This window comes from Apteryx mantelli, chromosome 9, assembly GCF_036417845.1.
Source record: "Apteryx mantelli isolate bAptMan1 chromosome 9, bAptMan1.hap1, whole genome shotgun sequence".
In the NCBI taxonomy this organism is placed as follows: domain Eukaryota; kingdom Metazoa; phylum Chordata; class Aves; order Apterygiformes; family Apterygidae; genus Apteryx; species Apteryx mantelli.
Window position 1 is genome coordinate 7138845 of NC_089986.1, and position 26608 is coordinate 7165452.

A 26608-nucleotide genomic window follows, 5' to 3' on the forward strand; every position below is an offset into this window, starting at 1 on the left:
GGACTCGCACAGATCACACCACCAAACCTTCATTCCCCTCCCAGCGAGGGAAATGCAGCACGGAAAGCACTAAAAAGCCTTCCTTAGCAAGTATTTTATTCCCAGGTGCACCCAGGGAAGCAGCCTGGAGGCTTTCAAGCAGATGTGTCAGTGGCCAGAACAGGAGCGCAGTAGATCAGAGACGGGGCAGGGCTCGCGTTAGACGGCTCTTCGAGAGGACGAACCCCTGGTGAGGAGTCCCTGCTCCAGGCCAAGCTGGGATCCGACCGCGTGTCCCTGCAGGGCACGGATCCGAGTCCGGAAATGACCAAGAAAAGACTGAAGGAGACTGGGGACTAAACGCTTCACACCAGGTGTTTTGGGGGCAGAACGGGACACTGTATAAAGCTTACGTTCTGCTGCCTATTGCTGCATTTGCTTCTCCAAACTGGCCGGTGTATTTACACCAACCTCATCGCCGCTGGCCACATGGAAGTACCTTTGGAAGGTTTTAGTAAGGGGATGCCAGCGACACCCAAACTGCCACTACTAGTTTTTGCGTGAGCTCTGGCTAAGCTGGCAGCCCGCGCCGCGGAGCAATGCGATGGCCCAGCAGCAGGTGAGGCTGGAGCGACTCGGCCGCGGCTCGACTGCTGCAGCAGATCAGCGCCAGAGAGCTGCTTGCAGGTATTTAGGTATCTAACCGCTCCTGCTTTAAATAGGGCTTAGGCAAATATTATTTGACACAAACGTACATAAATTCCGAATATCTATTGAGTCAAAATTTGACATGCAAGTGCTATTTTTCCAGAATATTTTATTTTTGGCAAGAAGTACAATGGGATGTGATTTTCTGCCTTGTGCCTGCCTCCATCAAAGGTACTTTTCTAAAATGAATGAAGGTTTCCGGTGAAGTGCTTTTGACCTATTTCATCACTGATTTAACACGTGGCCAAGAAATAAAACGCAGCCAGATTGTTCCTGTTTATTTGTGAAGCTGCAATACAAAATGCAGAGTTAGAAAGGCCTTCAAGATGTGAACCATTTAATGAATGAACCTCCAGCGTAGCAGACAAATTATTCCCAATATGGGGTTTCCTCACACAGGGCAGTGAGAACATGGCAAAATTTTGACTCACAAAGCCCCTGTACTTTATTATTATTATTATTATTATTATTATTATTATTCCCCCTATTAGGACTGGCAAAGCTTGCTCCCATGCGGATGGGGCTCCAGAAAGGTGGCCAAAGGCTCAGCAGCCTGTAAGAAATTTTGCTGCCGAGCTGTCCTGCAGAACACCTGCAAGCGCTCCAGTCTTTGTAAAACAGATCTCCAAAGCCCTGTTTGAACGCCCGGTAGAAAAACCCCACAGAAACAAAACAAACAAAAAGTTATTTCAGATAGGGGAGGCTTTGGGGCTGCAGAAATGCCCTGGGGGACAGAGGAGAAACCTGCCCGTCACCTTTCCCGACGTTGCTACCTGGGACAAATTCTCTATATCCACCTGGGACTGACTTCAGTTATCTATGCCTAGATAGAAAATGCTTCTGCATTTTTTCCACCCGGCTTTTACGGGAAGCTAGCTCTCAAAATCTCAGTTACGCATTTGTTTGAATGAAGAAATAATTGAACCATCACAACTTAGGCAATAACTTACTTACCCTTGAGGCGAGCAATTCCCCATTCAGCTCTTTTAGCGGTGGCGGCGGGGCGGGATATGTATCTTCCTAGAGGTATCTGACGACATTTGATTTTTTTGAAGCAGAAGTAAAGGTTATCCAGGTGATTTTTTTTTTCTTGTTTTCCACAGAAGAACAGCACCGTACCCAGGAGCAATGATTTGAAGGAGCAGGCCCCGTTCACCATCTGCAGGTCACGCGTGCCAGTAAGCGCGGCTCCACTGGCTTTGGCATTCCTAATATAGACACGACCTATACGGCCGCAATCTCCTAGCCCGACTGTGGCAGGTGAGAGCCAGTGGCTGCCCCATGCCAGGTCCCCTGTCACCTCCCCATGCCCGGGGCCGCGTCCGACTGCCATTTGGTCGGGAAAGACCAGAACAGATCTGACTGAGACCTGCTCTCCACCCTGCGTGCCAGCGCACCCACTCCTGCACCGCCACAAATATTGCAAACGGTAGGATTATAAAGGTTCTCATAACTTTATTTCATTTTCTGTTCACATTTAATACCATAGACACAGCCGAAATTTGAAACACTGAGGTGATGTTAGGCGTACATTCAATTCATTTACACAGCGATGTAGTTCGTGAGCTTGCATCTTTACAGCCTTCTCAAGATTCCCAAATTTCTTGTTTCCCTGAGTTGCATGGTATCTGCCATCAGATCTGTTTGTCCGTCAACAAGGAATGAAAGAACGAAAAGGATAAAAAAGCAGAAGTGGTGTTGGAGACCGAAGGGGAGATGATCCTTGGAGCGCAATGGCTCTCCTACCAACGGCCCACCAGCCTGGGGCTCGCTTCGCTCCTGAGGTTCACACCACCGGGTCTCCTTAGTCTGACCCTTTGCATCTCTGATCGGTCTTGGCTTCCCCAGCTGTTCTTATGGTTTGTCCCTTAAATCGTACGTTTGCATTCAAAAATATCACCGTTGGGGAGCAAAACCAATTCAGGTGCCACGTCAAAGAGAAGCAATCCAAATTTGTAGCCCTAACACAGCAAAATGTGATATAAAAGAGACAGTATGTACAGAATAGGCCAAATTCACTTTTCGTTATACCTGAGCAGCGCCGTCAGCTAAAGGTGCAACAGGCGGAATATGGCCCATCATCATTAACAGGAGCTTCAAGGCAGTAGGAAATTCTTGATAACAGACAACTCATTACGTAGAATCGATTGTGGACCAGCTGGTAATAAATACTAGGACAAAATAAATAGAAAGCCGCTATTGCACATGCATGCTCATAAGCTGTATTAGCTGGACCACAAAACCTACATGTTGATGTGACAACGGATGCAATATAAGACATACACATTAGCAAACAGGATGGAAAGGCTTTTTCTTTTCTTTTAAATAGGATATTTGAGTTACAAAAATCAACCGAATTTGAGATTTTTATGGGTCAAGGACGAGAACGCCTCTGCCTCCGTGTTTTAGTGCAGATTTTTCCATTACTCTCTCAGTACGTTTGCTACAGATGTTCCCAAAAGTCAGTGAGCGCGAGTTTGAAATTAATACGGCAGCGAGCTGGTGCGAGCGTACGCCGTGCTCTGCTGGGGGCAACCCGAGCTGCCGCCCGCGCGGCGGACACGCTGCCCGCGCACGGGCGCTGCGCCGGTACCAAACCGGCCGTTTTTGAGCAAAAAGGAGGGTGTTTCCAGGCAGGAGACCCCCAGTGCTAACGAATGTGGGGGGACCGCGGTGCACAGCAAAGGGACAGGTAGCCGGAGATTCATTACGATACTGAAACGACTAAAAGCTTCCAAGTTCAAATACATCAATTTGTTCACAGTCAAGCTGAACAGAACAAGTACGGATGATTTAGCTAGTAAAAAATCGCTTTGGTGGGAGATGATTACATTCTGTATTTTTACAGCATCGCTGCAGCTCTGAAGTCAGCACTGTCCTTGTCCCACTGATATATACCTAAAAAAATATTTCAGTACAAGCCGTGTTCTCAGCCATTTCTATGAAGGTATTTTTTCATTTCCTTTCTATTCAGGCAAAATATGAAGGTTGTTTATTTTTAGTAGTATGTTTAGAAATTATCCATTTTTATCTCTCTCTTTTTTAAGAAATCATTTTCCTCTAAATGAGGAAAAATTTACTTTTTTTACAAAATCGGGATTATGAAAAGCATATCAAATTCCACGTTTACTGCACCAAAAAGGCAATTCAACTTTCTCTCTTTAGGGTCTGATTATACACTAGCAAAATTCTTAGCAAAACTAACGTTAACTCTGGAAAAACTCAGCTCGAATTAGCCGCTACTCAAAGTCGCGCAAGCCCTCGAGCGGAGGGGGCTGCATTCGCCTGCTCTGAGCGGTAAAGCCCCGCTCTCCTGCCGCAGTCCGCGTTGAAAAAAAAATAATAATAATCACATAGGCAAAAGCAGCTGAAAAATAACATCTGAGTGGTGCTGGATGCTGTAGCCGTGTGCCTCCTTCCGTGCTCTCAAAGTTTAGATTTTTTATTTTATTTTATTTATTTTTTTAATCTTTAACTGCCTCCGTTGCAACTTGCAGCAAAGCCAGCCGGCGACGGGAGCGCGGCTCTCCCTCTCGCCCTGCGTTCCGCGTGCCGTCCCGTCCCCTTCCCTCGCGGCTCCCTGGGCAACACCGGCGAGCGAGCGCGGCTCCCGCGCCCCCGCGCTCCGGTCATGTGATGACGCTCGGCTCTGTCCAGGCGCGGGAACTTTCCTGCTTCGTGCTGGAGAGTCTTTTCTTGGGAAGCGGCTTCAGCCCGAAGAGGCGGCAAGCGGCGACGCGGTACTTCCTGGACATGATGTTGTAGAGGATGGGGTTGATGGCTGCGCTAAGGTAGAAGAGCACGAAGGACACCAGGTTGCAGTACTGGCTGATCACTGCTATCTCCAAGGACCCCGCTTCGAAGGACTTGGAAAATAAGTACCGTCCTACGTGAAAAGGCAACCAGCAGAGTATGAAAGCAAATACCACCACAACTAAAATGAAAACAGCAAAAGAAATGGAGTTAAGTATGAATGTTAAACTATGGCTGATTTAAACCAAATATATTTCTATTCCTTTAACACATTGATCTTGACGTGTGAAAATGCATCCCAATTTCTTTTTCAGTTTTGTCTCTCTCAGATACATTTTCTGACAGTTTAAATTAGCTATATTTAATACACAAGGATCATATTTCAACAGGCTGTATGTCTACTGCATCGCTAATTTGATATAGCATACTTTTGAACTATATAAACTTAGGTTTCCTTAAAAAGAGAGAATTAAAGAAGCAGAATGGTGATAAAAAAGCATCAACATAGTCTATCATGTGCAGTGTTTAACAACAGCAAGTTACATATCATGTGAGAGACTCAACACTGTTGTTCATAAAGAAGAATACAACAGTTGGGAAGCAAAATGATTTAAGGTAAGGGCCCAAAGCGAAATAAAGCAACAGGATCCAGGTCTGTAGAGAACATACTCCAAGGTAACAACAGACTGGTGCACGCTCCACGCTTCTAGTTTGTCTGTTTTTCGGAACATGAGTTATTTCAAGAAAAGTAGAACTTAATATATAATTATATGATTACATGTTATTCCTGTAATATTGTACTAGCACAATGATATAGAAACATGCATAATAATACATATATGTAATCACAGGAATATGTGCATCTTTGAACACTGGCCCCTTGCAGTTTCCATTCTAGAGAGAGGGGAACTTTTTCTGTTGGTTTACTGTGTGCTCTTGACCTGCAGTATTTTTCACATTGCTTTGAATGTACCTATTAATATACCAGAAAGAGAGAAAACTCAAGACAGGACTTTTGACAGTCTTAAATAATTTTTATCAGTCATCTCTTCTGTCTCGTTAACAGTCCTGCTTGTATTAATCCAAACTCCATTGCAATAACTTAGTGTTTCCCACCAATTTCTGTGGGGCAGGATTTCAGACCATGTCAGGTCACAGCAGAAATAAAATTCAAAGAGCTAAGTGGGATGATTATTGGCAACTTTCCTTAAAAACTTCATGAAAAAGAGTCCAAATTTAAATGACCATTTATGGAGGACTTATGGTGGGCTATAAAGCCCAGAGCTGGGATTCAGAGGATCTAATTTCCAGCTCTGCATCTTCTGGAGCCAACCACTTCCATTTTTTTCCTCAGTTTCTCCCCCTGCAAAACTCAGATCATGTTTCCCGAGCTAACAAGGCTGCTCTGGAGTTAAACCCATGTAACAAACATTGCTATTATTATAAACAGCATTTTAAGCATAGCCAGTATTTTCACGTGTGGGCATGCATATCCACAGTTAGACTTTTAAAGATACAGTTTGATCTTCACAGGTGCAGAATGACATTGATTTCAATAGGAACGGTGTATGATAGCTGCTTTGAAAGTTAGGCTGTGTACTTAGGGCTTTAGTTATGGACCTAGAAGCATAACTTTATAGTCTAAAAGAAGTGTTGCTGTTAATCCCATTTACCTGGTGCTCCATGACTTGCTAAGGACTTAGAAATTGCCTTCTAAATTTTAAGCAGAAAACTAAAATCAATGAGAGCAAAATGCATTGTGCATCTGCTAGCACTGAGCCTTTATTAACTACTTTTCTTTCCATCCAACATTAGGCTATTGCTATTTAGAGAATACTGTGTCTCTGTCAAAGGACAGCCTTGTCACCATCTTGCTGCTCTCTGACCTTGTTAGTAAAAGCAAGAAGGTGTTTGAAATATTAATGCTTGTGGCAATACCTCAGTGCAGAAATAATCAGTTATTGCTTTGAAGTTCTTTATGGTTAAGTATTCAGAAATATAAACATGAGAGTAATATATGCTAGCAGTTTTGTTATTATAAGTACAGGTTCATAATTCTGAGGCTCTAGAAGTGTAATATGATGAATTACTTCCAAGGTCACGCTTAGCAGACTGAAGTAATTTTATTGATCATAAACTGTAATTGAAAAGGCACAAAGAATGCTGCAGGTTTTATTACTCTTGCAGCCGTTGCATGGTAATAAAACAGCGCAAGAACAAAAAAGTCAGTTGGGCTCCCATTTAATGATTAAGGTAGTTAGGACCCGCTGCCACCTCTTCATCTAGCTCATTAGCCCGGTAACTTCAGCTCAGCTGAAATGAGCCCGGCCGAATGGCTGAAACCACCACGTAAAGAAATCTCACCCCCGTGAACAGACCCTCTAAAACCAACGCGGTGACTCACCCGGCGGAGGACCCGGGCTCGACTGAAGCACCCACCAGAACAAGGCTCCTACAGCTTTCAGCCACTAACTTCTTGTTCTGTGCACTGAGCTCCCACCGAACGCACCGACTCGGAGGGCTGACAGCGTCACTGTGTTGAAATTCGTGTTTCCGTGTGCCAACCGTAACTTGCTTCAACCACTCAGAAATGTAAATCTACCAAACTGGGAATGACAGTCTGTCGGCTCGGTCCTGTTTTCTTAATGTCAGTGAGAATTTTATAGGATCACAGACCTCAGAGGAGGCAAAACGCTCCCTATTTGGCACGTGCTGGTGTTCCTCTAATACAAAAATGCAGATTAGTTTTCATAAGCTTATACAGCCATGCTTGTAAATAATCTCCCATTTGTTAAAAACCTGATAATCCTTTCATTTAAAACTAAGTGCACATCATATCCTGTTTACTTAGTCTGCAGCTAAACTTTGTAGCTCTGTAAGTGATTAGCTTTGTTTAAAAATCAAATAAACTGTCCTTCTCTAAATAATGTCGGTATCCACAACCAAAGAGCAAAAATGTTCAAAAATCTCCAGGGCAATAACTAATTCTATCTGTAGTATTTGTCCTTGTCAGTAATTGTTATTAACATCTGCTTAACCGTTTCGGAGCCCCCAGCTCAAACCCGCTGGAAATAAATCTAAAGAGGGAGGAGTGTTATTCTACAAATACCTTAAATTGTAGCCCTTTGTATGAAAAATTTTCAATAAATGCTTTCCTTTGGAAGCAATAATCATGAACTGCTGGTGTTTTTCTCAGCCCTTCCATCCCTCTGCGTCTCTCACACACACGCTCTCACACACACTCTAAAAAGCAGAGCAAGAAGAGTCGTACCTAACATCTTCACAGTTTGCTTGTTGTTCTGATCCCTGATGGCAGTGTTTGGACCGATGTTCTTCCTTTTTCTCCGCCAGAGCTTCCTCCCGATCAGGCTGTACAGCACAGTCAGGCAAAACACGGGCAGGAAAAAGAAGATGCTGGAGGTCCAGACCATGATGGTGAGAAGCCCCGACCGGATGGCATACTCCGTGGCTCGGCACTCGTTGGTGCTCAGCGGGTTGGTGCCGTTCTCGTGCTCAACCCCGACCAAGACGAAGATGGGTCCGGCGCTAACGAAGGAGACAGCCCAGAGGAAGAGGATGACCAGCTTGACCTTCCCTTTGGTGATGATCACCTTAGCTCGGAGGGGGAAGCAGATGGCGACGTACCGCTCCACGCTGAGGGCGGTGATGTTGAGGATGGTGGAGTAGGTGCAGCTCTCGCTGACGAACTGGAAGAGCTTGCAGAGGAGGTTCCCCAAGTTCCAGGGCCGGTACTGCCAGAGGCGGAAGAGGTCCAGGGGCATGCAGAGGAAGATGAGCAGGTCGGAGAAGGCCATGCTGGACAGGTAGAAGTTGGTGGTGGTCCGCATGTCCCGGAACCGCGACACCACCAGCATGGTCATGAGGTTGCCGACGATCCCGATGACGAAGAGGAGGACGCAGGCCACGGTGATGCCGGTGAGGACGGGCACGGGGAAGAGGTGCAGCGGGGGCTCGGGGCCCGTGCGGTTCTCGGCGCCGCGGCCGCCCGCGCTCCCCTCCCGCATCCTGCCGCCGCGGGCTGCGCATCACCGCCCGGCGCGCCCGCGCAGCAGCCCGCCCGCCCCGCGCCCCTGCGCCCCCGCGCAGCGGCCGCCCCCGCGCAGCAGCCCGCTCTCCCGCCCGCCCGGCGCTGCGCTGCGCTGCGCGGCGCTGCCGGGGCGGGAGCGGCGAGCGCGGAGCGGCGCGGAGCGGCGCGGAACGGCCCCGCTCCGCCTCCGCGCGGGGAGGGCCGGGGCGGGCGGCGCGTCAGCGGCCGCGGGGGCGCGGAGCGAGCTTGCCCTAAGCAGCCCGGTCCGTGGGGCAGCGCCGCGGCTTTTCTCGCCCGGAGTTTCCCCCGCAGCCGTCCCCGCGCGCGGCTCCCGCTCCGCGGCGCGGCGTTTTCCCACGCGGTTGCTCTAATAAACCCGCTCTGGCTCCCCGCGCTGCTCCTGCCTGTCCGGCCGCCCCGGGCCGGTGCGTTTGCCACTTGTCGCCGTCGGAGGGTGTAAAGGGTGGTTACGCTCTTTGAGCAGCAGAGACTTCATTTCATTGGTAATTTAAGTCCTTTCTCTCTCTCTCTTTCTCTCTCTCTCAAAACTGTAAATATCTGAAAGGCATTGGGATCTTCAGGGACCCGCAGTCCTACAGGACGCTTGGAAACTTAGTGATGGCTATAGAAATATAAGGACAGCTGCAATCGCTGTCCCTCCCCTTTTTGTGCCTTTGTTCTGCCCTTGGATCTTGGCAGGCGTACCCAAGAACATGGCAGGGCTACACTTCAGTGAAGCCGCAGTGATCGCCCTCTTCTCTGCGATTTACCTGCAATTAAATTTTGTTTCGTTATGTTTCTGCCACCCTGTGCTCTGCCCTTTCCAGCTCTGTGCATTACAGCTGCGTGTTTCCCCAGCCGCAGGCTCCTACCTGCTGCTTCCGGATAATGTTGTACCCTAGAAGCATTAGCTAAGGGGGGAGAAGCGTAAGTCAAGCTCTGGGACAGTGACGTGATGCCCAAAACACCTGTAAGGGGGGATCTTTCCTTCTTTTCTTTCCAACTGGCCCCTGCAAGAGGGCTAAAGAGAGCAAGGTAGGGCACAGTCTTTTTTTCACTGCTGCCTTCACCGGAGAGACGGCCCCGCTCCCTCGCCCCTGCGCCCCGTCTCCCAAGGGGCAGCCACCCCTGCGCTGAACTTCCCTGGGCATCTGGCCTCACCCAGCTGGGAGCTATCGCTTTCTGCTGTTTTTTTCCAGAGGATGGATGCTCTCGCATACGCACTCGCATACGTGTGCGCGTGCCATCTGCTAGTATTGCTAGTTGCTTTATTTGTGGACTGCGCATAAGCGTGGTGTGACACGATGCGGTGTTGCTCTGGACGTGCCTGTTGGTGATGAGCACTTTCACAGCGCTTTTCATAATAACGCAAGCATTAGCCTTAGTGTCTTGTCCCTATCCCAGTTTGGATGATGTATTTTGCAGCTTGGTTGGAGCCAGTATTCCTCATTCCTGTTCTCAAACTGTGAGTCAGTTTTGTAGCAAGTTGCTCAACAGGTGATAAATTTTTATGGGGGATGACTACAAATTAATTGCAGCTGAGAAGAAGAAAGAAGCTTATATGCTTCTCACTTTCTGTTTATCCAGTTGCCTGTATAATTGCTTTACATGTTTTCAAAGAAAAACCAGAGGCTATGTGCCACCAATGTACAGTTATGTCATATTACAATTTTGTGTACAATACAATTTAATTTACATCACACTGCGTTATGTTACGGAGAAGCTGGTAATTGCTTCTGTATTTGCCAAATGCTTTGCATTATTATAAAGAATTCTTTCACTCTTTTTCCTGATATATCCTCAGACCAGTGGCATTAGCTGCAGGACTTTGATATTTGCCAGAGAGAATGGTCTGTGGCTACAAATGTGACTTTTCTTTGCAGTGAATGTTCTTCATTCTCATGAAATTCTTCTGGTTTTTGAGGAGCTATATCTTGTCAAAAAAGGCCATTTCCCTTTCCCTTTCCCCAGGGTGAGCAAAGCTTTCTTTTTAATCTTCAGAAAATTTTTGACTCCTTACTAAAATAATACTTGAACTGAGATGTATGTAGCAAAATCAAGTAGCCAGGAGTGAGGAAGCACCAGACTTGCATACTCCTGATGGCTTGGTTTTGTGATGTAAGGAATTACTTATTACATTTATTTAATTGCGAGTGTGATGTGTCGAATGATGACCCCTGGGGATGAGAAGTTCCGGTCTAACTTTGAATCCAACAGCATCAATCACTTCGTTGTTTAATGGGTAGCCCGACCCGAGGACTTCTCCAGGTGCTCTTCCTTCGTGGGGCCGGGGCCAGGAAAAGAGTCAGCTGAGAGGGAGAAGAAAAGTAGTTCTGGTTTTCTGATTCGTTGGCAATTGCAGACCAAATTTTGATAGGGTATAAAGAAGTGAAATCCCACTAACTTTGCATTAAAAATGAATTCGTGCATCTGCTTCGGATTTGTGAAAGACAGTGGTGGATAACCTTGTCGTTAGCTGTGATAGGAGATGGCTGTACGATCCAGACAGTCAGCTACCTGCTCTCGGCTGCAAGGACAGTATTTTTATGTTGCCTTAACAACAGAAAAGAGTGAAGTTACTGATGTTGTGGGAAGGAGAGAAAAGGAGAGAAAGAGGCAGAAGTTAATCACTTTTTGTTCACAGTTCTATCCACTAATTAGATGTATGACCAAAACAGATATTCCAACAACAAAAAAAATTATAATAGATATTTACCTTTCATGGAACTCTTAAAATATTGGTGTTTCTCTTGTGCAACAGTGAGGCTCTATCAGGCTCTAAGAGATAAGGTTGAAGAGCATTTCTATTTACGGTGTTTTGAAATATCTCTCCTATGTTCCACTCTTTCCATTTTCTTTCATCCAATAAAGTTTTAATTCTTGTTGTTTGTTGTCATGGAAATAGCTGAAAGGTTTGAATATAGAATGATTATGGTTTTATTGTGGAGAGATGGAGGAAGTGGAAACCAGACTTCAAGGGAGAGATCTCCCATGTAAAAATGATGCATCTCCAACAATTCGCAGAACAGCAAATGCAATTATTTGATTATATCCAGGGGCAGAAGATGTTTCGACTTTTATTATAGATGTTGTATTTTAAGAACAGAAGGTAGCATCTGGTGTATGCTTTCAAAGGTTACAGTTCAATAAGTATCGCAAGTGAATACTGCGGAGGAAATAGTGGTAATCTGACTTAATCTAAAAACCAGAATGTGTTCAAATCACATTGCAGTTGTTTATATGGAAGTAAATATTTGCAAGCAGACTTCAAAATAGTGTTAATTAATCGGCGAGGCTTTGTTCTAACACCACTAATTCAAAGAGGCATCCATCTTAGATTCACCTTTTCACCCTGTTTCAGTCTGTTACGCTACCAGGTTGCACCGTTGTATTAGCTTCTCTCTTCGTTACCTGTTCTTTAAGCAGAGAGAGAACATGGTTCAGTGGTCACAGATAGGTTTGCCCTCAGTTAAAAGTATGTAGAGTTTTTTAAATAATTTATAGCACGAGAGTAGTAGAAGGTTTATTCTGCGTGTTTTTGAGTGTCATTGGACATTCTTGTTAAGTAAGATCTGCAGTTTCAGGCTTAATGTCACCCTGGCTGTGGTTCTGGAGGCAGCAGACACCTTTCCAGTGATTTGCAGAACAACGAACTTTAAAACAAAAGAGTTATACCGACAAGGGATGGAGATGTTCACCTGACTTGTGTGTATTTATTAGTATTCCTTATGATCCGAGTTGTGCTAGTGCCAGAACACGTGGGATGGGGTTGGATAATTAATTATTCCTGGTCTTATTTTCTTTTTGGTACTTCTGTCTCCGACGTTAAATGGGAAGTGTTAACTTGGCTGAATTCACCAGCAAATCAGCAGTTAATCCACTTTGTCTTCACCCTGTAGTTGTATGGGATAAATGTGGATGACTCAATACAAATTGAGAATAATACGAGCTGAAGAAGTCATATCAGACCAAACTAGAAGTATCTTAAAGAGGAGTTTGTGTCTTGGGTTCTGCTGTGCTCAGATTGCTGGTTTCTAAAAGGCAGCTTGAACAACTTTGGATTCCCTAATGTTTGCTAATGCTCCAAGTGTTATCTGCATCATGTGTTCAGTGCAAAAGGCTTATGTGTGCCAAAGAAAAGCAGTTTGAATTTTATTAGTTTATTAATGATAGAACAGCCCACAAAAATGGGAAACTGCTTAAACGACGGGCTTCTGCCCCAAGCTGCAGCTCCATCTACAGCGTTCCTGTCATGGCCTGGTGTCCCAACTTGATGTCACCCCTAAAACTTTCAGAAGAAATTAATGGGAATGTCTCTATAGCTTCTGGTTACAAATGTCTCGGGAAACAGCCTGGTATTACAAGGCAGCTGTGATGTGGCGGTCAAGCAATTAAATACGGTGCCCTGTTCATCAGAGGACAGTGTACGATTTTTAACATGTAACATAGCACGCAATTTCAGTCTTTTAATATGAAGGAAAGGAGAAAAGTTCTGGAGAACAGCATTATGGATAATTCTGATGGAAAGGTTGTAGACTTCTGTGTAACAATGTATAAAACCCCCCAACCTATGAAAGTTTGGATCAGACCTGAAGATCATCCAAATCTATCTACCATTTCTGATACTGAAGGGAGATGCAGATCTTGTCTCAGTATGTTTTTTTCTGTTATATTGATCCTTACATTCAGTCTTTCTTAAACCCTAACATTTAGATGTCAGCCAAAACCTAAAAATGTGAATCTCAAAATCTCAGTGTCTAAATCAGGCTTTTTAGCTAGTGTACAGCAAAATACGTCCCTGATCCTGTTTGGGCAAGCGAATACTGCTGTAATACAAACAATAATAACGACGTTTACAAAGAGAAGCAAAAAATAGAAGTCTGTTTCTATGCAGTAGTGCAAGGTACAATAAAGGCACGTTGGCTGATATGCCCTCTTTCCCATGGAAACGCCAGAGAAGAGACCCCGTCTGCCGAAATAAAAGCACTCCGTGTGGAAGGCGTGCAGGGCTGGTCCCCCCAGCTGACGGCACCCTGGTTCCCACGGGGGTGGAGAGCCGCACGCATGGACCTACTCGCCTGCTTGCTGTGGCTTGAGACGTGCCCGTCTAGTCCAAATTAAACCTAGCACAAGCACAGGGGTAAACGTGCTTAGACTACATGTCCATTAGGGAGGCAACTGTCCCTCTGTTAAACGTACGCGTGCGCAGTGCTTAAACCAGCAACGTGGGACCTCCAGTTGACTCCCACTTCACAAGATGTACGTAAATGGTCATCGTCCCTATGGATTCGGTATATCCTCTGCTATAGTTGGGTAATGGTAAGGAGGAGATGTCTCCATACTAAATAGATTTTCCAGTGCTTGAGTTGTTACCAAAGCCCAGAAAGGTGAGGAGACCTCGAGGGAAGTGCTCAGCATTGTGTGGTCTCTGGTGGTGAAATCATTCTCAGCATCTCCTTCGGTGCCGCGCTTCCAGGCGCTGCTCACCACCTAGGGTCAGGGAGCCGCTCGTTCCTGAGCTAACATCGCCCAAGCGCTTGTGCTGTGCCCTTCGCATCGCAGCCGGTGCAGCCCCTTGCACCCGGTGGTGTTTAATGGAACATACCTGATACCAGCCAGTTGTCAGAGGAAAGATTTCAGATGGGGTTGTTGTTATGGGAGCCACAGAATGACACCAGTAATCACTGCAGGACTAAATAATTGTTTAGTAAAAATGTTTTATATAAAATATATGTACAAAAATTACAAAATTTGTATGCTGCTGCAACCTACACCCACAAATAAAAATTTGCTACATTCACCATTTGGCATAAAGAAGTGAGATGAAAAGGATGATTCCGGGTGCAAATCTACCGACGGAAGTTGATATATCTTTCTATTCATCTTCAAATGTGCCCTGTCTGATACGGCTTTATAGTCTCTCCCCAGGATAATATCAGGCAAGCATGGCTTTGGATTATTCAGAAATAAAATATGATTATTCAGTATGATCCCAGTTGGGCTATGCTCTGCATGCAGAGACCAAGAATATGTATATTTAGATAAGAAAGAAAATAATGCCCAGAAGCATTCCCTAAACGAGTCGGCATGATATTATATATTGGGAGCTGAAGAGTGACATGAAGCAAAAAAAGCTGGGTGTAATAGGCAGTTTGTCTTAATGTCAGCTCTCAGTTTGTGTAGTTTCCCACATTTCCGCAGTTTCCTTCCAGTCCTTTTCAGCAGAGCATGACTACTGGGTTATATAAATCATTTCTTAGCCATACGGCGGGTTCTCTGCCACCAATATATCTGATTTATTTTTCACAGTTCAAATGTTTTTTTTTCTTTCAAATAAGCACCTAAAATAACTTTTTTTTTTTTTTTTAACAATTTTAACTTCTTAATAGACTAAATTGCTAGAGAGTTTGAGGACATGAGTCAATCCTGTGCTTAGATATAAAGCCTGGGCTGTTTGTAAAGCTGCCAAAGTCTTTTCGCCAATTTTGGGGGCGTTTGGATATGCAGGGAATGGTTTTGCACTACCCAGCTTTTTGTATCGGGAAGACAATTTCTGAATTAAGTACAGAAGAAAACCGGACAAAAGTTCTGTAGAAATATTTTCAGTTCCGTGCTGAAGCGGATGATTTGCGAATGAGCCAAACCAAAGTATTCCAGTAAATGCTGGAGCAGTTCACGTATCTGGCTGCCACTGAAAGCAGCAGAATCCAGCTCTGTGTTAAAACAGCAAACACTGGTCGGGATCAGAGGTTTAGGTCGAAGCCAGCGTGCGCTTCCTTGCTCTAACCTGTGAAGCAAAAGGCATTTCTGAAGTCCTTCTCCTGCCGCTCACCCCCGGGTGTTTAGCGAACAGCCGAGGTAACTGCTTTTCTGGGTGACAAAATAAGTAAGTGGTTGTGTCAGTTCGTTTCCTCTCGCGGAGAAACCTAGTAGTAAGATGAATGAGGCGCGTGTTTACTCCCGAGGCCCAAACGCAAGGGCTGTACGGTGATTCGTTCATTATTATCATAATTTGAAGGTTCCCAAGGCAACCTTAATTTATTAAAAGATAGACTACCAGATTTTTCTCCTGGCATCGTTCTGCTGACTTCAAGCAACGCTTGCAGAGCATCCACTGCCGATATTGCGGAGGTGCTGATTTATGCTAGCTGATTTATCCTGCGGATATGGCTCACGTAGCTTACACTAGCAAATTATTATTTTTTTATATATACAAAATAGTCCTACGCATACAGTTAACAAATGCAGCGGCCAGTGTAAGTTAAAAAAAAAAAAAAAAATTACAAAAAAATGTCCACCCGTTTCGGCAAAAACAAAATCAAAACGGCATTACCTAAATTGCAGCTCATGTTTAAGTAGAGATAGCTGTGTACGTTTTCCTTAAAATACTAGTTATCAGGGTGTGTTATTCTGCGTTGCTTCCTACCGCTACCAGGCCAGTCCAAGTAAACATGGGAGCACCATGTCATGCTCCATTTGTGGCAAAGGTCTAGTAGAATTCAGTGTTTAAAGGGAAACACCTTCTTCTGGATCACGCACTTGCTGTCAGCAAGCGTAGCAGCAGTTGCGTTCCTGAACCTATTGCCGGCCTGGTGAAACCTTCGCAATACACCAATTAAGTAAATAGGCACGATCACAGCGTGCTGTGATCTCAAAATACTGCCCGATTTCAAAACCTTTTCTGCGCCATTTCAGCAGCTGGTTGTTTTTTTCCTATGTACAATATACTGATTAAGATGGACTCGTGCTTATTCAAGGCATGATCCTGAAAAACGCTTAAGCACATATTTAATTTCAAGCACGTAAATATCCCCTTTTGGTCAGACTGTTCATGTGCTTAAAATTAATTAGGCGCTTAAGTGCTTTGTCAGATTAGGCGAAGATGAGTATTCTGAATTTCTGACGGCCTTTCGCTTCTGTAAAACTGAGGTTCAGGTACGAGCCAAGTCCTTCCAGCGTAATTCCACCGGCATCCAGCCCTCGCGAGGGCTCCTTAGAGGAGCCGAGATGCTCAAGACGGGGTCCAAACGCAGACCGCAAGTAAAATGTGATTTCCAGTCCCAACCTCGGAGCAGCCCCTGCGCTGAGCCGGCGCGCAGCGTGCCGCAGCGGAGCCGGTCGGGATGCCGGGGGAGCGCTTACCTGCGCGCGGCCGGGCTCTTGCCCAAGGCGGCATCCGGACGCCTTAAAGCCTTGCTCTTCCCCAAACCCGCTGGGAAGCGAGCCGTGCCGTTCGCTCCTGCAAACGCGCGGCCCCGGCCGCCTGCTCGTCCTCCTTATCGGCTCATTGGAGCGTGCCGCAGCACGGCCAGACCTTTTCCACTGAGTGAGCTGGGAATGGGGAGTCCGCTACTGTCGGTACTGTTTGCTTTTTACCCCCGATTTTACAGAATTTTAAGCTGGTCCTAACTATGCAAATGGGTTCCTTTGGGGCATGGTTTTAACCTTTTAACTGATCAAAAAGGCTCCAAAAAAACTTGCTTCTTTGTCCATGTCAACTATGTCCCCGTTGCTGACAGAGACAAAAATCCTGTCGTCCCTTTTCAGCTGGAATACGCCCCCTTGGTAGATGGAGTAAAGTCCGTACTCTGCCTTTTTAGACCAACAACTTGTTCTTGCGCTTTTCATGAGCAAAATGGGCTCTGGATAATTAGTCAGTTTGTAAACGTATTGGACCAGCTGCTTAGGGTTTCTGATTTGCGCCAGTAAATCTGAATCCTCATTCTCGTTTTCGCGGAAACGAAAATAAGTTTGTGAGTAGATGTAGTAAAAGCCTGTTTTGGGGATCACTAACTCCCCATTTCTCAGCTCCACGTTGTAAAGGAAAGAATGGCCTTTCCGTGATGATTCCCAGTTGTTTATTTTTTGGCCGCTGCCTCTTCTGGGTGAGGAATCTAGTTGAGAAAAAAAGAGAGAAGACGTAAAGTTAAAAGCCTGTAAGCAGCTAAGCCTGGTGTCTGCTAGCCTGGGAGTCTGCTCTTCAAAAAAGAAGTAAGGAAAGTGGCAGTTCCCATTGGGTTCAACAGGCAGTTCGTTAGGCCCATTCTGCCAAAATAATCTGAAGGTCCATAAGCAAACTGTTTAGCACTATGTGGGAATTCACTATTTTTATTTGTAATTTTTGCCCTTCCGAATAAGTGCTTATCATCATGCAGTTCCTTAGTAACGTAGTCAAAATAGCCATTTGTGGCTGGTAGCCTCCAAAGACGTAGAAACCCTACCAAGCCGTTCATTAATACCTCTTGAATGTCAAATCTTTCCTGCCCATGTCTTGCATTTCTAATAGGTCTGTCGCCATAGCAGCTGGCACTCATACAGCTAACAGAAGGAAATTAAAGGAAAGCAAAGAGGAAAGCTTAGCATTAGGAAGAGGGATTTTATTTATATATTTTTTTAAATGAAGGTTCCAGAAGGAAAGTTAGGGAGGCATCCAGAGCGAAGGGGGTTTCTCCCTGTGCTGCAAGAATGAGCTGAAAAGAAAATGTTCTGAACGGGACAAGAGGGCATTTGGGTGGTTGGTTTCTTATGATTAACTCAATGCAAGCATAAAGAAGGGGATGCAAGCGTCAAGCTAGCAAAGAGGGCAGAAATGCCACGATCTTCACGTGTTTTTAAGCTTACTGTGTGGGGACAGAGAGTTCTTCCTGTTGCTGTTTCCGGTTAGATGCGCTGCTATCCGGTAGACGGGATTCTGCGGCGGCTGCTCGTTGGCGTTTGGAAACGTCAGGGCTCTTTCAGCTGAACGAGGAGGAGAAACGCAATCTCAGATCAGCATCAGTGGCGTCAGAAAGCGCCTGTTGCCTTGTAAATGTGTCTGTCTCATTTGAGCTTATTTTAAGGAATGTGTATGTCATTTTTTTAATTGACTACAGCATAGAAAAGGACAGTTTTGGATCATAAGGCTCGAACTCCTCTTTCTCTCTTGCAACCTTTGAAATGTCTTTATATGCCTCTTTGCTTTCCTTTTTCCTTCTCCCCTCCCCAAATTACCGATAGACAAGAACTTAAAATAACCCCTTTGCAACAAATGTGCGTGCTCCTGATGAGCATCTTCTAGGCGTTCGCAGCCTTGACTCGGAACTTACACTTTCGGGCCGTAACGCTTCCCGCTGAGAGCGTTCCAAGCTGTGCGGACCGCAGCAGAGCTGCCCCTGCGCTAGCCGGGGCGCTGCCGGCGGAGCGGGCGGCCTCCGTGCTCCCGCAGCACTGCCGCGCCGGGGCCTCGCTCCCGCGCTCAGCCGGCACCTGCCTCTAACCGCCTGGCCGGAATTCCGGCTCCTGAAAACCCCCCTTCTAGCAATGCGTTATCCTTTTCCTGTGACTTGCCGCAGAAGAACTGGATAACGGGACAAAATTTTAAGTCACTGTTTTCCGCGCTTTTAAAAAAATTGCCTGAATCACGACACATCAGACCCCATTAGCAGCCTCTTTTTGCAGCAGTTAATAAAATGACTGTAATACCATTGACTGCAGATATGTTTTCCTCATAGCTTCTTGACATCATCTGCCAACAAACGCAGAGAAAAATAATTAGTTTGTCAGCAGCAAGCAATAGATGCAGGAAATAATAGACACTCTTTTCTCAGACTCATGAATAAATGGCATTATGAATTAGACCATTAAGCAAATCAAAAAAACCCTGTATCATTAATTCTTTGTAATAAAGTATTTCTACATCTGCATTTTTTATGTAACTAAATGTCTGGGAAAACATTTTCAAGAGTGCTCAGCCATCTGAGGTTTTACTCCTTTTGAAAATGTGACCCCTGTGCTCCTCTTCAAGAAGAAGCGATGCAGCGTGCAAGCATCCATTTCCATTCACAGAATAATACTTGGCAGTGCTGTACTTCTGGGGGAGTTTAGCTCTGGGAAATTAAATTCGGTCTATTTTTATATCTCTATCTATCTATAGTTTTTAAGCCAGCATATCTTACTTCCTACATTTCCCTTTTTTATAACTGTTTGCTGACTGCTTTTAAATGAAGTAGTTTAGTCACTACAGGCAGGGCAGCTGGGGCAAGCATGCTCTTGAGATGATTTACCTTGCTGATAAACACGGCCCCGATATTGCGATTTGCTGCTGATTCTGCCCTGCCACAGCTGGGCCATTTCTTGTACCCATGCTAGCTTTGCTGAGCACTGAGGGAGCTAGTAGATATATTAGGTATGTATTAGGTATTAGATATATTAGATATGTAAATGTCCACAAAATAAAACAATGTTTTCTTCATGCGGAATGACAGGGACTTCGCTGGCAGAAGTTGCACTGAAGTAGCTGAGATCTTTGACTACATATTAAATACGGCCTCTATTTTGGGATGCAAAACTTACAAGGTAAGTCTCAGCCTGAAGTGACATTTTATATGCTGGAGATGGGATTTTTGAGAAGCATCCCAGGAGATTTTAGCCCTTTCAGTTTTCAACCAGGCATAATTTCTTCCCTGCAGCCAGAATTACAGGTACGGGGCGCAAGGCTGGTGGAAGACCCGTGGTGCCCGGCGCTGCGCTCTCGCTCGCCCGCCCCGGCCCCCGACACGTGACACAGTTCCTGGCGGGACCGTCGCTCGGGCACCTCCCCGCTTCCCTTCCTGCTGTGTTTTATCGCATCTGCTCGTGACGGCGTATATTTTCGAAGCGGGAGTGGCACTTCTCCAGCTCTGTGGCCATTACGGGCAGGTGGAAAGCAAACACTGGGGTAAGTCAAACCCAGCTCCTGTTTGTACAGGTCGGACGCGAGGGCCCAAAAGGGACTTTCTTTCGAAGGACTGTGAGCAACACCTATCTCACGGCTGCTGTATTCTCTTTAACAGTAATGGACCTGCTAATGGTTTATCCTGGTCCGAGCAGGGGCGTTTAGTGCCTTTACCTCCACCCTGTTTCATGAAGCAGGAGAGAGGAGCCTGGACGCTTCCACACTGAGATGCTTCAAAAAGACGTATACAAAGCCGTCACTGAGACCAGCCTAGTAAAACCGAACGCAGCGACACCACTGTCACGGGTTCTTCCCGTCAGAAGGTCTCGCTGCCGGTACGGTTCGTCTCCAGCTGACGCCGTGGTTCGGCTACTGCTCGGCACGAAAGCCGCCTGCGAGCCAGCCGGACCTCGCTGTTGGGAGGGCAGTTCCTTGAGCCGCCCCGTTCAATCAACGTGCCGGTTCCCAAATACCTTTTTAATTAACTTTCCCAGCTGCCACTTCACTTGCCAGCAGGGGTCTGCCTCCCTCTCTTCGGTTTCAATTGCGTCCAAGTTTTGCATGAAACTTCCGAGCTCCTCCCCGGTGAGACAGGCAATGCCGCTCTTTGAATACGTGTCCTGGAGCTGTGTTAGAAGGCAAAGACAGAATTTTTCGCTTACGGTGGTGTGCTTGCAGACCTTCAGCTGTGGTACGTCTCTAATTCACTGCGCTTAGGAACACACTTGCTTTTCTTAGCAGCGCTTACTAGTATGGTAGAAGTTATGACTGTACAGGCAGAGTGAGTAATGCATCCTGATTTTGCATCTTTATTTAATTACAGAGAGACACCTAATATGCAAAGAAACACTCACACCATCTCCATGGACACAAATTTGGTATATGGCACTCAGCTAAATAAGCTTAGTGGAAAATTCAACACCTAAATCATAACCTCGTGAATGCTTTAGTTCCTCTGATTCTGCATTAAAATATCTCTTTTGCACAATGGATTTTTCTTTGCAGATTAGTGAGAAGGAAATCAAATATCAGACCTTAAAAGTATTTTCCATTCTGTCTTTTCAGAAAATGCCACTTCTGATCCAGGCTTTCTCTGGAACATATCCATAGCAGTTTGGGGTTGCTCTGTAGCAATCTGGAGCTCTATTTGACCTAAAAGTCCAGAGCTAAGTCCAGACAACAGAGATGTTTGGGTTCAGATCTAATTATAAAGCTGAATGCCTGTGACCTGGGCCAATGTCTATGCCCTCTGGGTAGAGGGAAAGCACCTTTTTTCCAACAGATAGGGAGAAATGAGTTTGTAGAGTGGCAAAATTCCTGTTGACTTCGAGGGGATCTAACCGAAAGCTTTTAAATGATAGCGGAAAAGCTTTCCCAAGCTCTGCTGCATGTGCAGGGCTAGGCGACGCACAGAACTCAAGCTGGCGCTGTTGTTTAATGTAAGAGCACATAAGCTAGACTGCCTGGGAGTAAATGCCAGCGGATTATGAACTCCTGTTTGCTTTGAACTCAGTGGTGCTGCATCAGCTATAAAGGCTGGTGGGACTCGTTATGCAAGCAAAGTACTACATAAACTTGGGAAAGACAGCAACGGGCAATGAACGTGCAGAGCGTTCAGACCCACTTCTTGTTTTAATATTTAAATGTCACTGTTCCTGCATTAAAGAAGTTTGGTTTGGTTTGCTATACATTAACTCAACGTGTACCAGTTTCAGCTGTCCTTAAGCCTGGGGTATTGAAGGCAACAAATAAGAGCCACCTCCCCTTCCTCCTCCTCCTCCTCCTCCTCCTCCTCCTCACTTCATTCTTTTCCTGCCTGTTAGCAAACAAAAGCATTTAGGAAGAGATTTCACACTCAGGGAGGATTACGAGAATTCACCCATATTACACTGCAATTCTTATCCTGCTTAACAGCAAGCCTTCAATTTGGACAGCGGACTCTACGGAGATTAATCTAATATTTGAAAAGATTTCTGTCCTTGGTAGTCATCCATGCAAAATGGTGCCACCACAATGAGTGTCCATGAAGACTTCGGTGTCTTTGCTGAAGAAGGCAGTGGTATTTTTAAGTAAGGTTTCTTGTTTGGAGAACTCAAAGTGATGAAAATTATGTGCTTATTAAGGTGCAAGCTTAGGACTTAAAGCTAAGGACTTTGATGGATTTAACTACACTAGATTCTGTAACAAGATAGTTTGAAAAAATAGTGTGCAGACCAGACATTACTGTTTATTCTCTTACCAGATCTGGCAAAGCTCACCTCCGAGCTTTGCCCTCTCATCTGGAAGTAACCAGTACTGCACTTCTGCCTTTTCCTTACCAGTCACGCTTTCCCCCCAAACAGCTTTATTATACTGTCACTGGAACAGTATTTTGCATGCATTTTGAGATCCGCAGGGAATGCAACCTTGTCCCACCGCCATCTGGTACAGAGGGACTGGTATTGCTGCTCTACAGGTAGAGAAAGCAAGGCAGCAGGGTGTTGCAAGGCCTATCTGTAGCACTGAAACCTCTGCGCTGGAAAGTCCTGCTAACAGAATCTGAGTACTTGTAAAGCTTCTCCCTGTTCTAGGAGTACTACATGGACTATGTTTTTAAAAATGAAGGAAGTCTGAGGATATTTGCTTTTCAGCCCTGTATCCTGAAGCGTAATGAACTTTATTGTGCTCATGTCTCAGCACTTCCTCCCATAGCAAAACTGTGGAACAAATGGTCATATCTGTAGTTTTACTCAGATGGCTACAGCTGTAGATAGAAAAACTGCTAGTTATACATATTTTTTTCTGTAAAGATAAAAATATCTGCATCTGTGCAGCCATAGTAATTTGGTGAAGGTGTAGAAAGGCAGATATTGTGAACAAAGAGAAGAAAAATGAGCAGACAAAAATCACAGTATATACGTTGAGATTTAGTCCACGTTGACGACAACGATGTGGGGTAGCACTCTGCATTTCTAAATAAGCTTTTTACATCTTTATCATGCACCAGATGAAGCACTGAAGAATATGTGCTTAAGGTACGCCACATACCATAGAGCCAGCAAGGTTACTTTTTAGCCCAGCAGAACTTCAGCATGAGCAGATTTAGTCTTTCACACCAAATGCAGGCATATTATCCTTCAGAAATAGTTATATTTGGGGCAAGTATTTTTAGATGTGGTTCTGTTTCAGGTGTACATATTTCAGTGAAAGGTAAGTGTGGCTCCTCCTTACTTAGATTGGCAAGTTTGTTAGCCTGAAGAGATGAGAAGGCATGGTGTATATCTTTTCTTCATTACTGATATTGTGTAATCTGATTTCATAAAATGATTATATTTCTATGATTCCCCAGTTTTGCAAAATATGGAAGCATCACAGGTATAAACTCAGCAGAAAAAATCTCTATTTTGTACACTTTAAAAATATAAGCATTGACTGCAGAATACTGTACACCCTTTAACATTTGCTTCACAAATGATTTTCACTTCTCAAAAGACTCCCGCTTCTGTTAAATTTGCTGTGGAGTAAATGCATGGGGAACAAATAATAGTTCGCATTTGTGCAATACTTCCTGGAATTGTATAACCATAATCCACTTACCTGCAGTCAGGTTCACCTTTGTGCCCCAGGGAGAGCAACAAGCAGAGTCATAAATTTTAGTCAGGACACTTAGGGAAACCCGGAATGCTGTGAGGGAGGGTCTAAATAAAGTAGGACTGCACACATAAAGGCGCATGTAGATATAAACCAAATGCAAACTTCATGGAATGCAAACAATTTTTTTGCAGGAAAAGAAAGAGTTAAGAAGGAGCTAGTAGACTTAAACGTTGGCTGCAGGAAACCCAAAGCAACTAGACTATACAAAGGGTATTTTACAAGTCGTTATGAGAAATTCATGCTGTTTACTGTCTGCTTGAAATTCCTTTGGGATTAGTCAGTGTCTTAAAACCGTGTATTCACCTGGAGGAGGCATTTAGAAAGAAAGAAGTATTTCTGCTCAGCTGTCTTTTCCACCTGTTGTCTATAAAGGAATATCCAGCTCACAGAGGTTACCCTTCTATCCAGTCCTCCGCGTGCTACTAATGTTTCTGCAGCGCCGACAAAGCACTGCAATGTGATGAGGGCGCAAGTTGGGAACTCTGAAAAACGCGTTTCCTAATTCTGGGCCGGGGGGGGGGGGGGGGGGAAGAAGTGTGCAACTTGTGCGATTAAGCAAAGTTGGGAGCTGTCCCTCCCGGGGGCTCCGCGCCGCGCTCGCCCCCCCGCGCCGCCACCCACCTGCTTGAGCTCGCTGGTGAAGTAGAGGAAGGTGACGGCGACGCACAGGGACTGCAGCAGCACCGCGGCGCCCAGCACCAGCGCGCAGCTCTGCGCGGCGCTCGGGCCGGCGGCGGCGGGCAGCATCGCGGCGGCCTGCGCGCCGCTCCGCGCTCCTGCTGCTGCTGCTGCTGCTGCTGCCGCGGCGAGGCTTCGCCCTGCCGCCTTCCTGCCGGGCGAGAGGAGAGGAGAGGAGAGGAAGGCGGAGAGGAGGGAGGGAGGAGAGGAGGGAGAGGAGGGACCCGACCCAACCCAGCCCGGCCCGGCCCGGCCCGGCCCGTGGGAGCGGCCCCGCGCGCTGCTGCGCGCTGCTTGCGCGGCCGCGCTTCCCCGCCTTTGCGCCGCGCACAAACACCCGACCCCCCCCGTGTTACCTCCGTGGCACGGGTTAAAAACCACCCCGAGGGCAGCGGGACCCTCGCCTGGCCCTGGGCGGGGGGCGATGCGCTCCGCCGCGTCGGGAGGCTCCTTGCGCTCGCGGTTTATTTACTTCCCAGCCCTGGCGCTGCGGAGCGTTTGGGAGCCAGCTCCGTTGGGGAACGGTGGGAACGTGGTTTCTCATCTCTTAAGGCACCGATGAGGAATGCGGACGGTCCCAGAGTTTCCTAACCTGTGTTTTCCCCGTAGCTTCTCTCGTATAGCTGGTGAGTCCAAGCGTGCTGCCCCTGGGACAGTATCCAGCACCTTTGCAATTAGCTCCAAGCCAGTGCTGCCACTGCAAGTACTCAGACAGTACGGCTTCTCCTCCCCAGTCGTGAGACGCTTAAATGGACCAGGTACATCCTTTATCTGAAGTCACTTTTGGCATTTTGTTTGTTTATGCGTTTTTGTTTTCAAACCTCTACGGTTCCTGCCTGCAATTTCTTCTCCACACTATTTAGCCCAAGTGGAAGGTTTCCAAAGGCGCTGGCGTGATTTAGGACATGTGTCCTTTGACTTTCAGTAGGGTTTTGGGGCCTTTAGATTAGGAGCAGCTTCATAATTAGCTGTGGATGGTTCAAAATCTTTAGAGGTAGCACCACTGTGGTTCTGCTGACAGTGCAGCCGTAGAAAATGGACTTTTCAAATCCAAACATACAGATTCACTTTCATGCTGTTGCTGCAGGGCAGGATGAAATTATGGCCCCTGCCTGGAGGTCCTAACTTGAGCATTAGGATGCAGGCAGCTTCCAGATGGGAATTCTCAGCAACATTTCAGGGCAAAATTAAAACAAGGAGCTCTTTTTTTCACCTCTCATGGCTATCTGGATAGTCTTTAGAAGATGTAACTGCATTGTATTGAACCATTTACAGGGAAATCAATTGTTTGGTCTTCCACCATAAACTTTCATAGCAAAATGATCCCTGGATTTTGATGTGGTAACAGGCAATTTATTTGTCTGGCTCTGAGTAACATTTAATCTGTGTGCCAAAGCAATTCAAATTTGTGTAATTCCAAAACATGCATCAAATGGAGAGGATTCATGCTTTCTTGAAAGTGAGCTCATGATCTCCTCCTACGACTTCTCAGCAGAGTCAGCGTGACATTCTGGGTTCGTCTGGCTTGCAGCATCCCAGCCCCTTACTGAGCAGTGCTAGAGGAACCTACATTTGTTTTTAGTTAATGCAAAGTTTTTCTTCACGTGATCTTCACAACAGAAGTTTCTAATAGATTTTAACACATGCACAAAAGAGTCTTACAAAAAATGGCTTCCATCCCACTTCCTTTATTATAGTTCATAAATTCATAAGAAAGAAATTCCATCTGAGCAATCCATGTAAAACGTTGATTTAATTGTTGGTAAAGTGTCTTGGAGAAAAAATTCTGCATCCTGAATACAGTTTTGGCAGGTTTTCGTTCCAAATCTTTAGGAAGATCTTATCTCATTTAAAAGAAACACCACTTTCCATTTAGTGTTTACTCTTCCAAAAGAATAGAAATAAAAGTGAAAGTAAACCAGGACTCTCTTACGTTATGCAGCACTCTTAATATTCATTTTTAGGAGTTAGTCCTCATTCTGTGATTTTCCATAGCCTTTTCATGGTTTTCTCCCCAACCTATGACTGTACCAGAACTATTCTTGTGGGTAAATCTACCAGTTCACAGAATATTTTCCAGAACCAGAAACTCAGCTTGTCGGTGTCTACAAGACATG

General features: G+C 45.7%; 2 protein-coding genes across 2 annotated transcripts; both read right to left on the reverse strand.

The window, feature by feature from the left end:
• Window positions 1-4257: 4257 nt before the first annotated feature.
• Window positions 4258-8465, reverse strand: GHSR (growth hormone secretagogue receptor). The gene is made up of 2 exons (XM_013945178.2): window positions 7712-8465; window positions 4258-4621 (listed from the first exon to the last, which is right to left on the reverse strand). The coding sequence occupies exons 1-2, from the start codon at window positions 8463-8465 to the stop codon at window positions 4317-4319; spliced, it is 1059 nt and encodes a 352-aa protein (XP_013800632.2). The 3' UTR covers window positions 4258-4316.
• A 5723-nt stretch (window positions 8466-14188) lies between these two features.
• On the reverse strand, window positions 14189-24568 carry TNFSF10 (TNF superfamily member 10). The gene is made up of 5 exons (XM_067301421.1): window positions 24435-24568; window positions 20654-20806; window positions 18950-18992; window positions 18110-18226; window positions 14189-17382 (listed from the first exon to the last, which is right to left on the reverse strand). Exons 1-5 carry the CDS (start codon window positions 24558-24560, stop codon window positions 16937-16939), a joined length of 885 nt encoding a protein of 294 aa, XP_067157522.1. The 5' UTR covers window positions 24561-24568; the 3' UTR covers window positions 14189-16936.
• Window positions 24569-26608: the final 2040 nt, after the last annotated feature.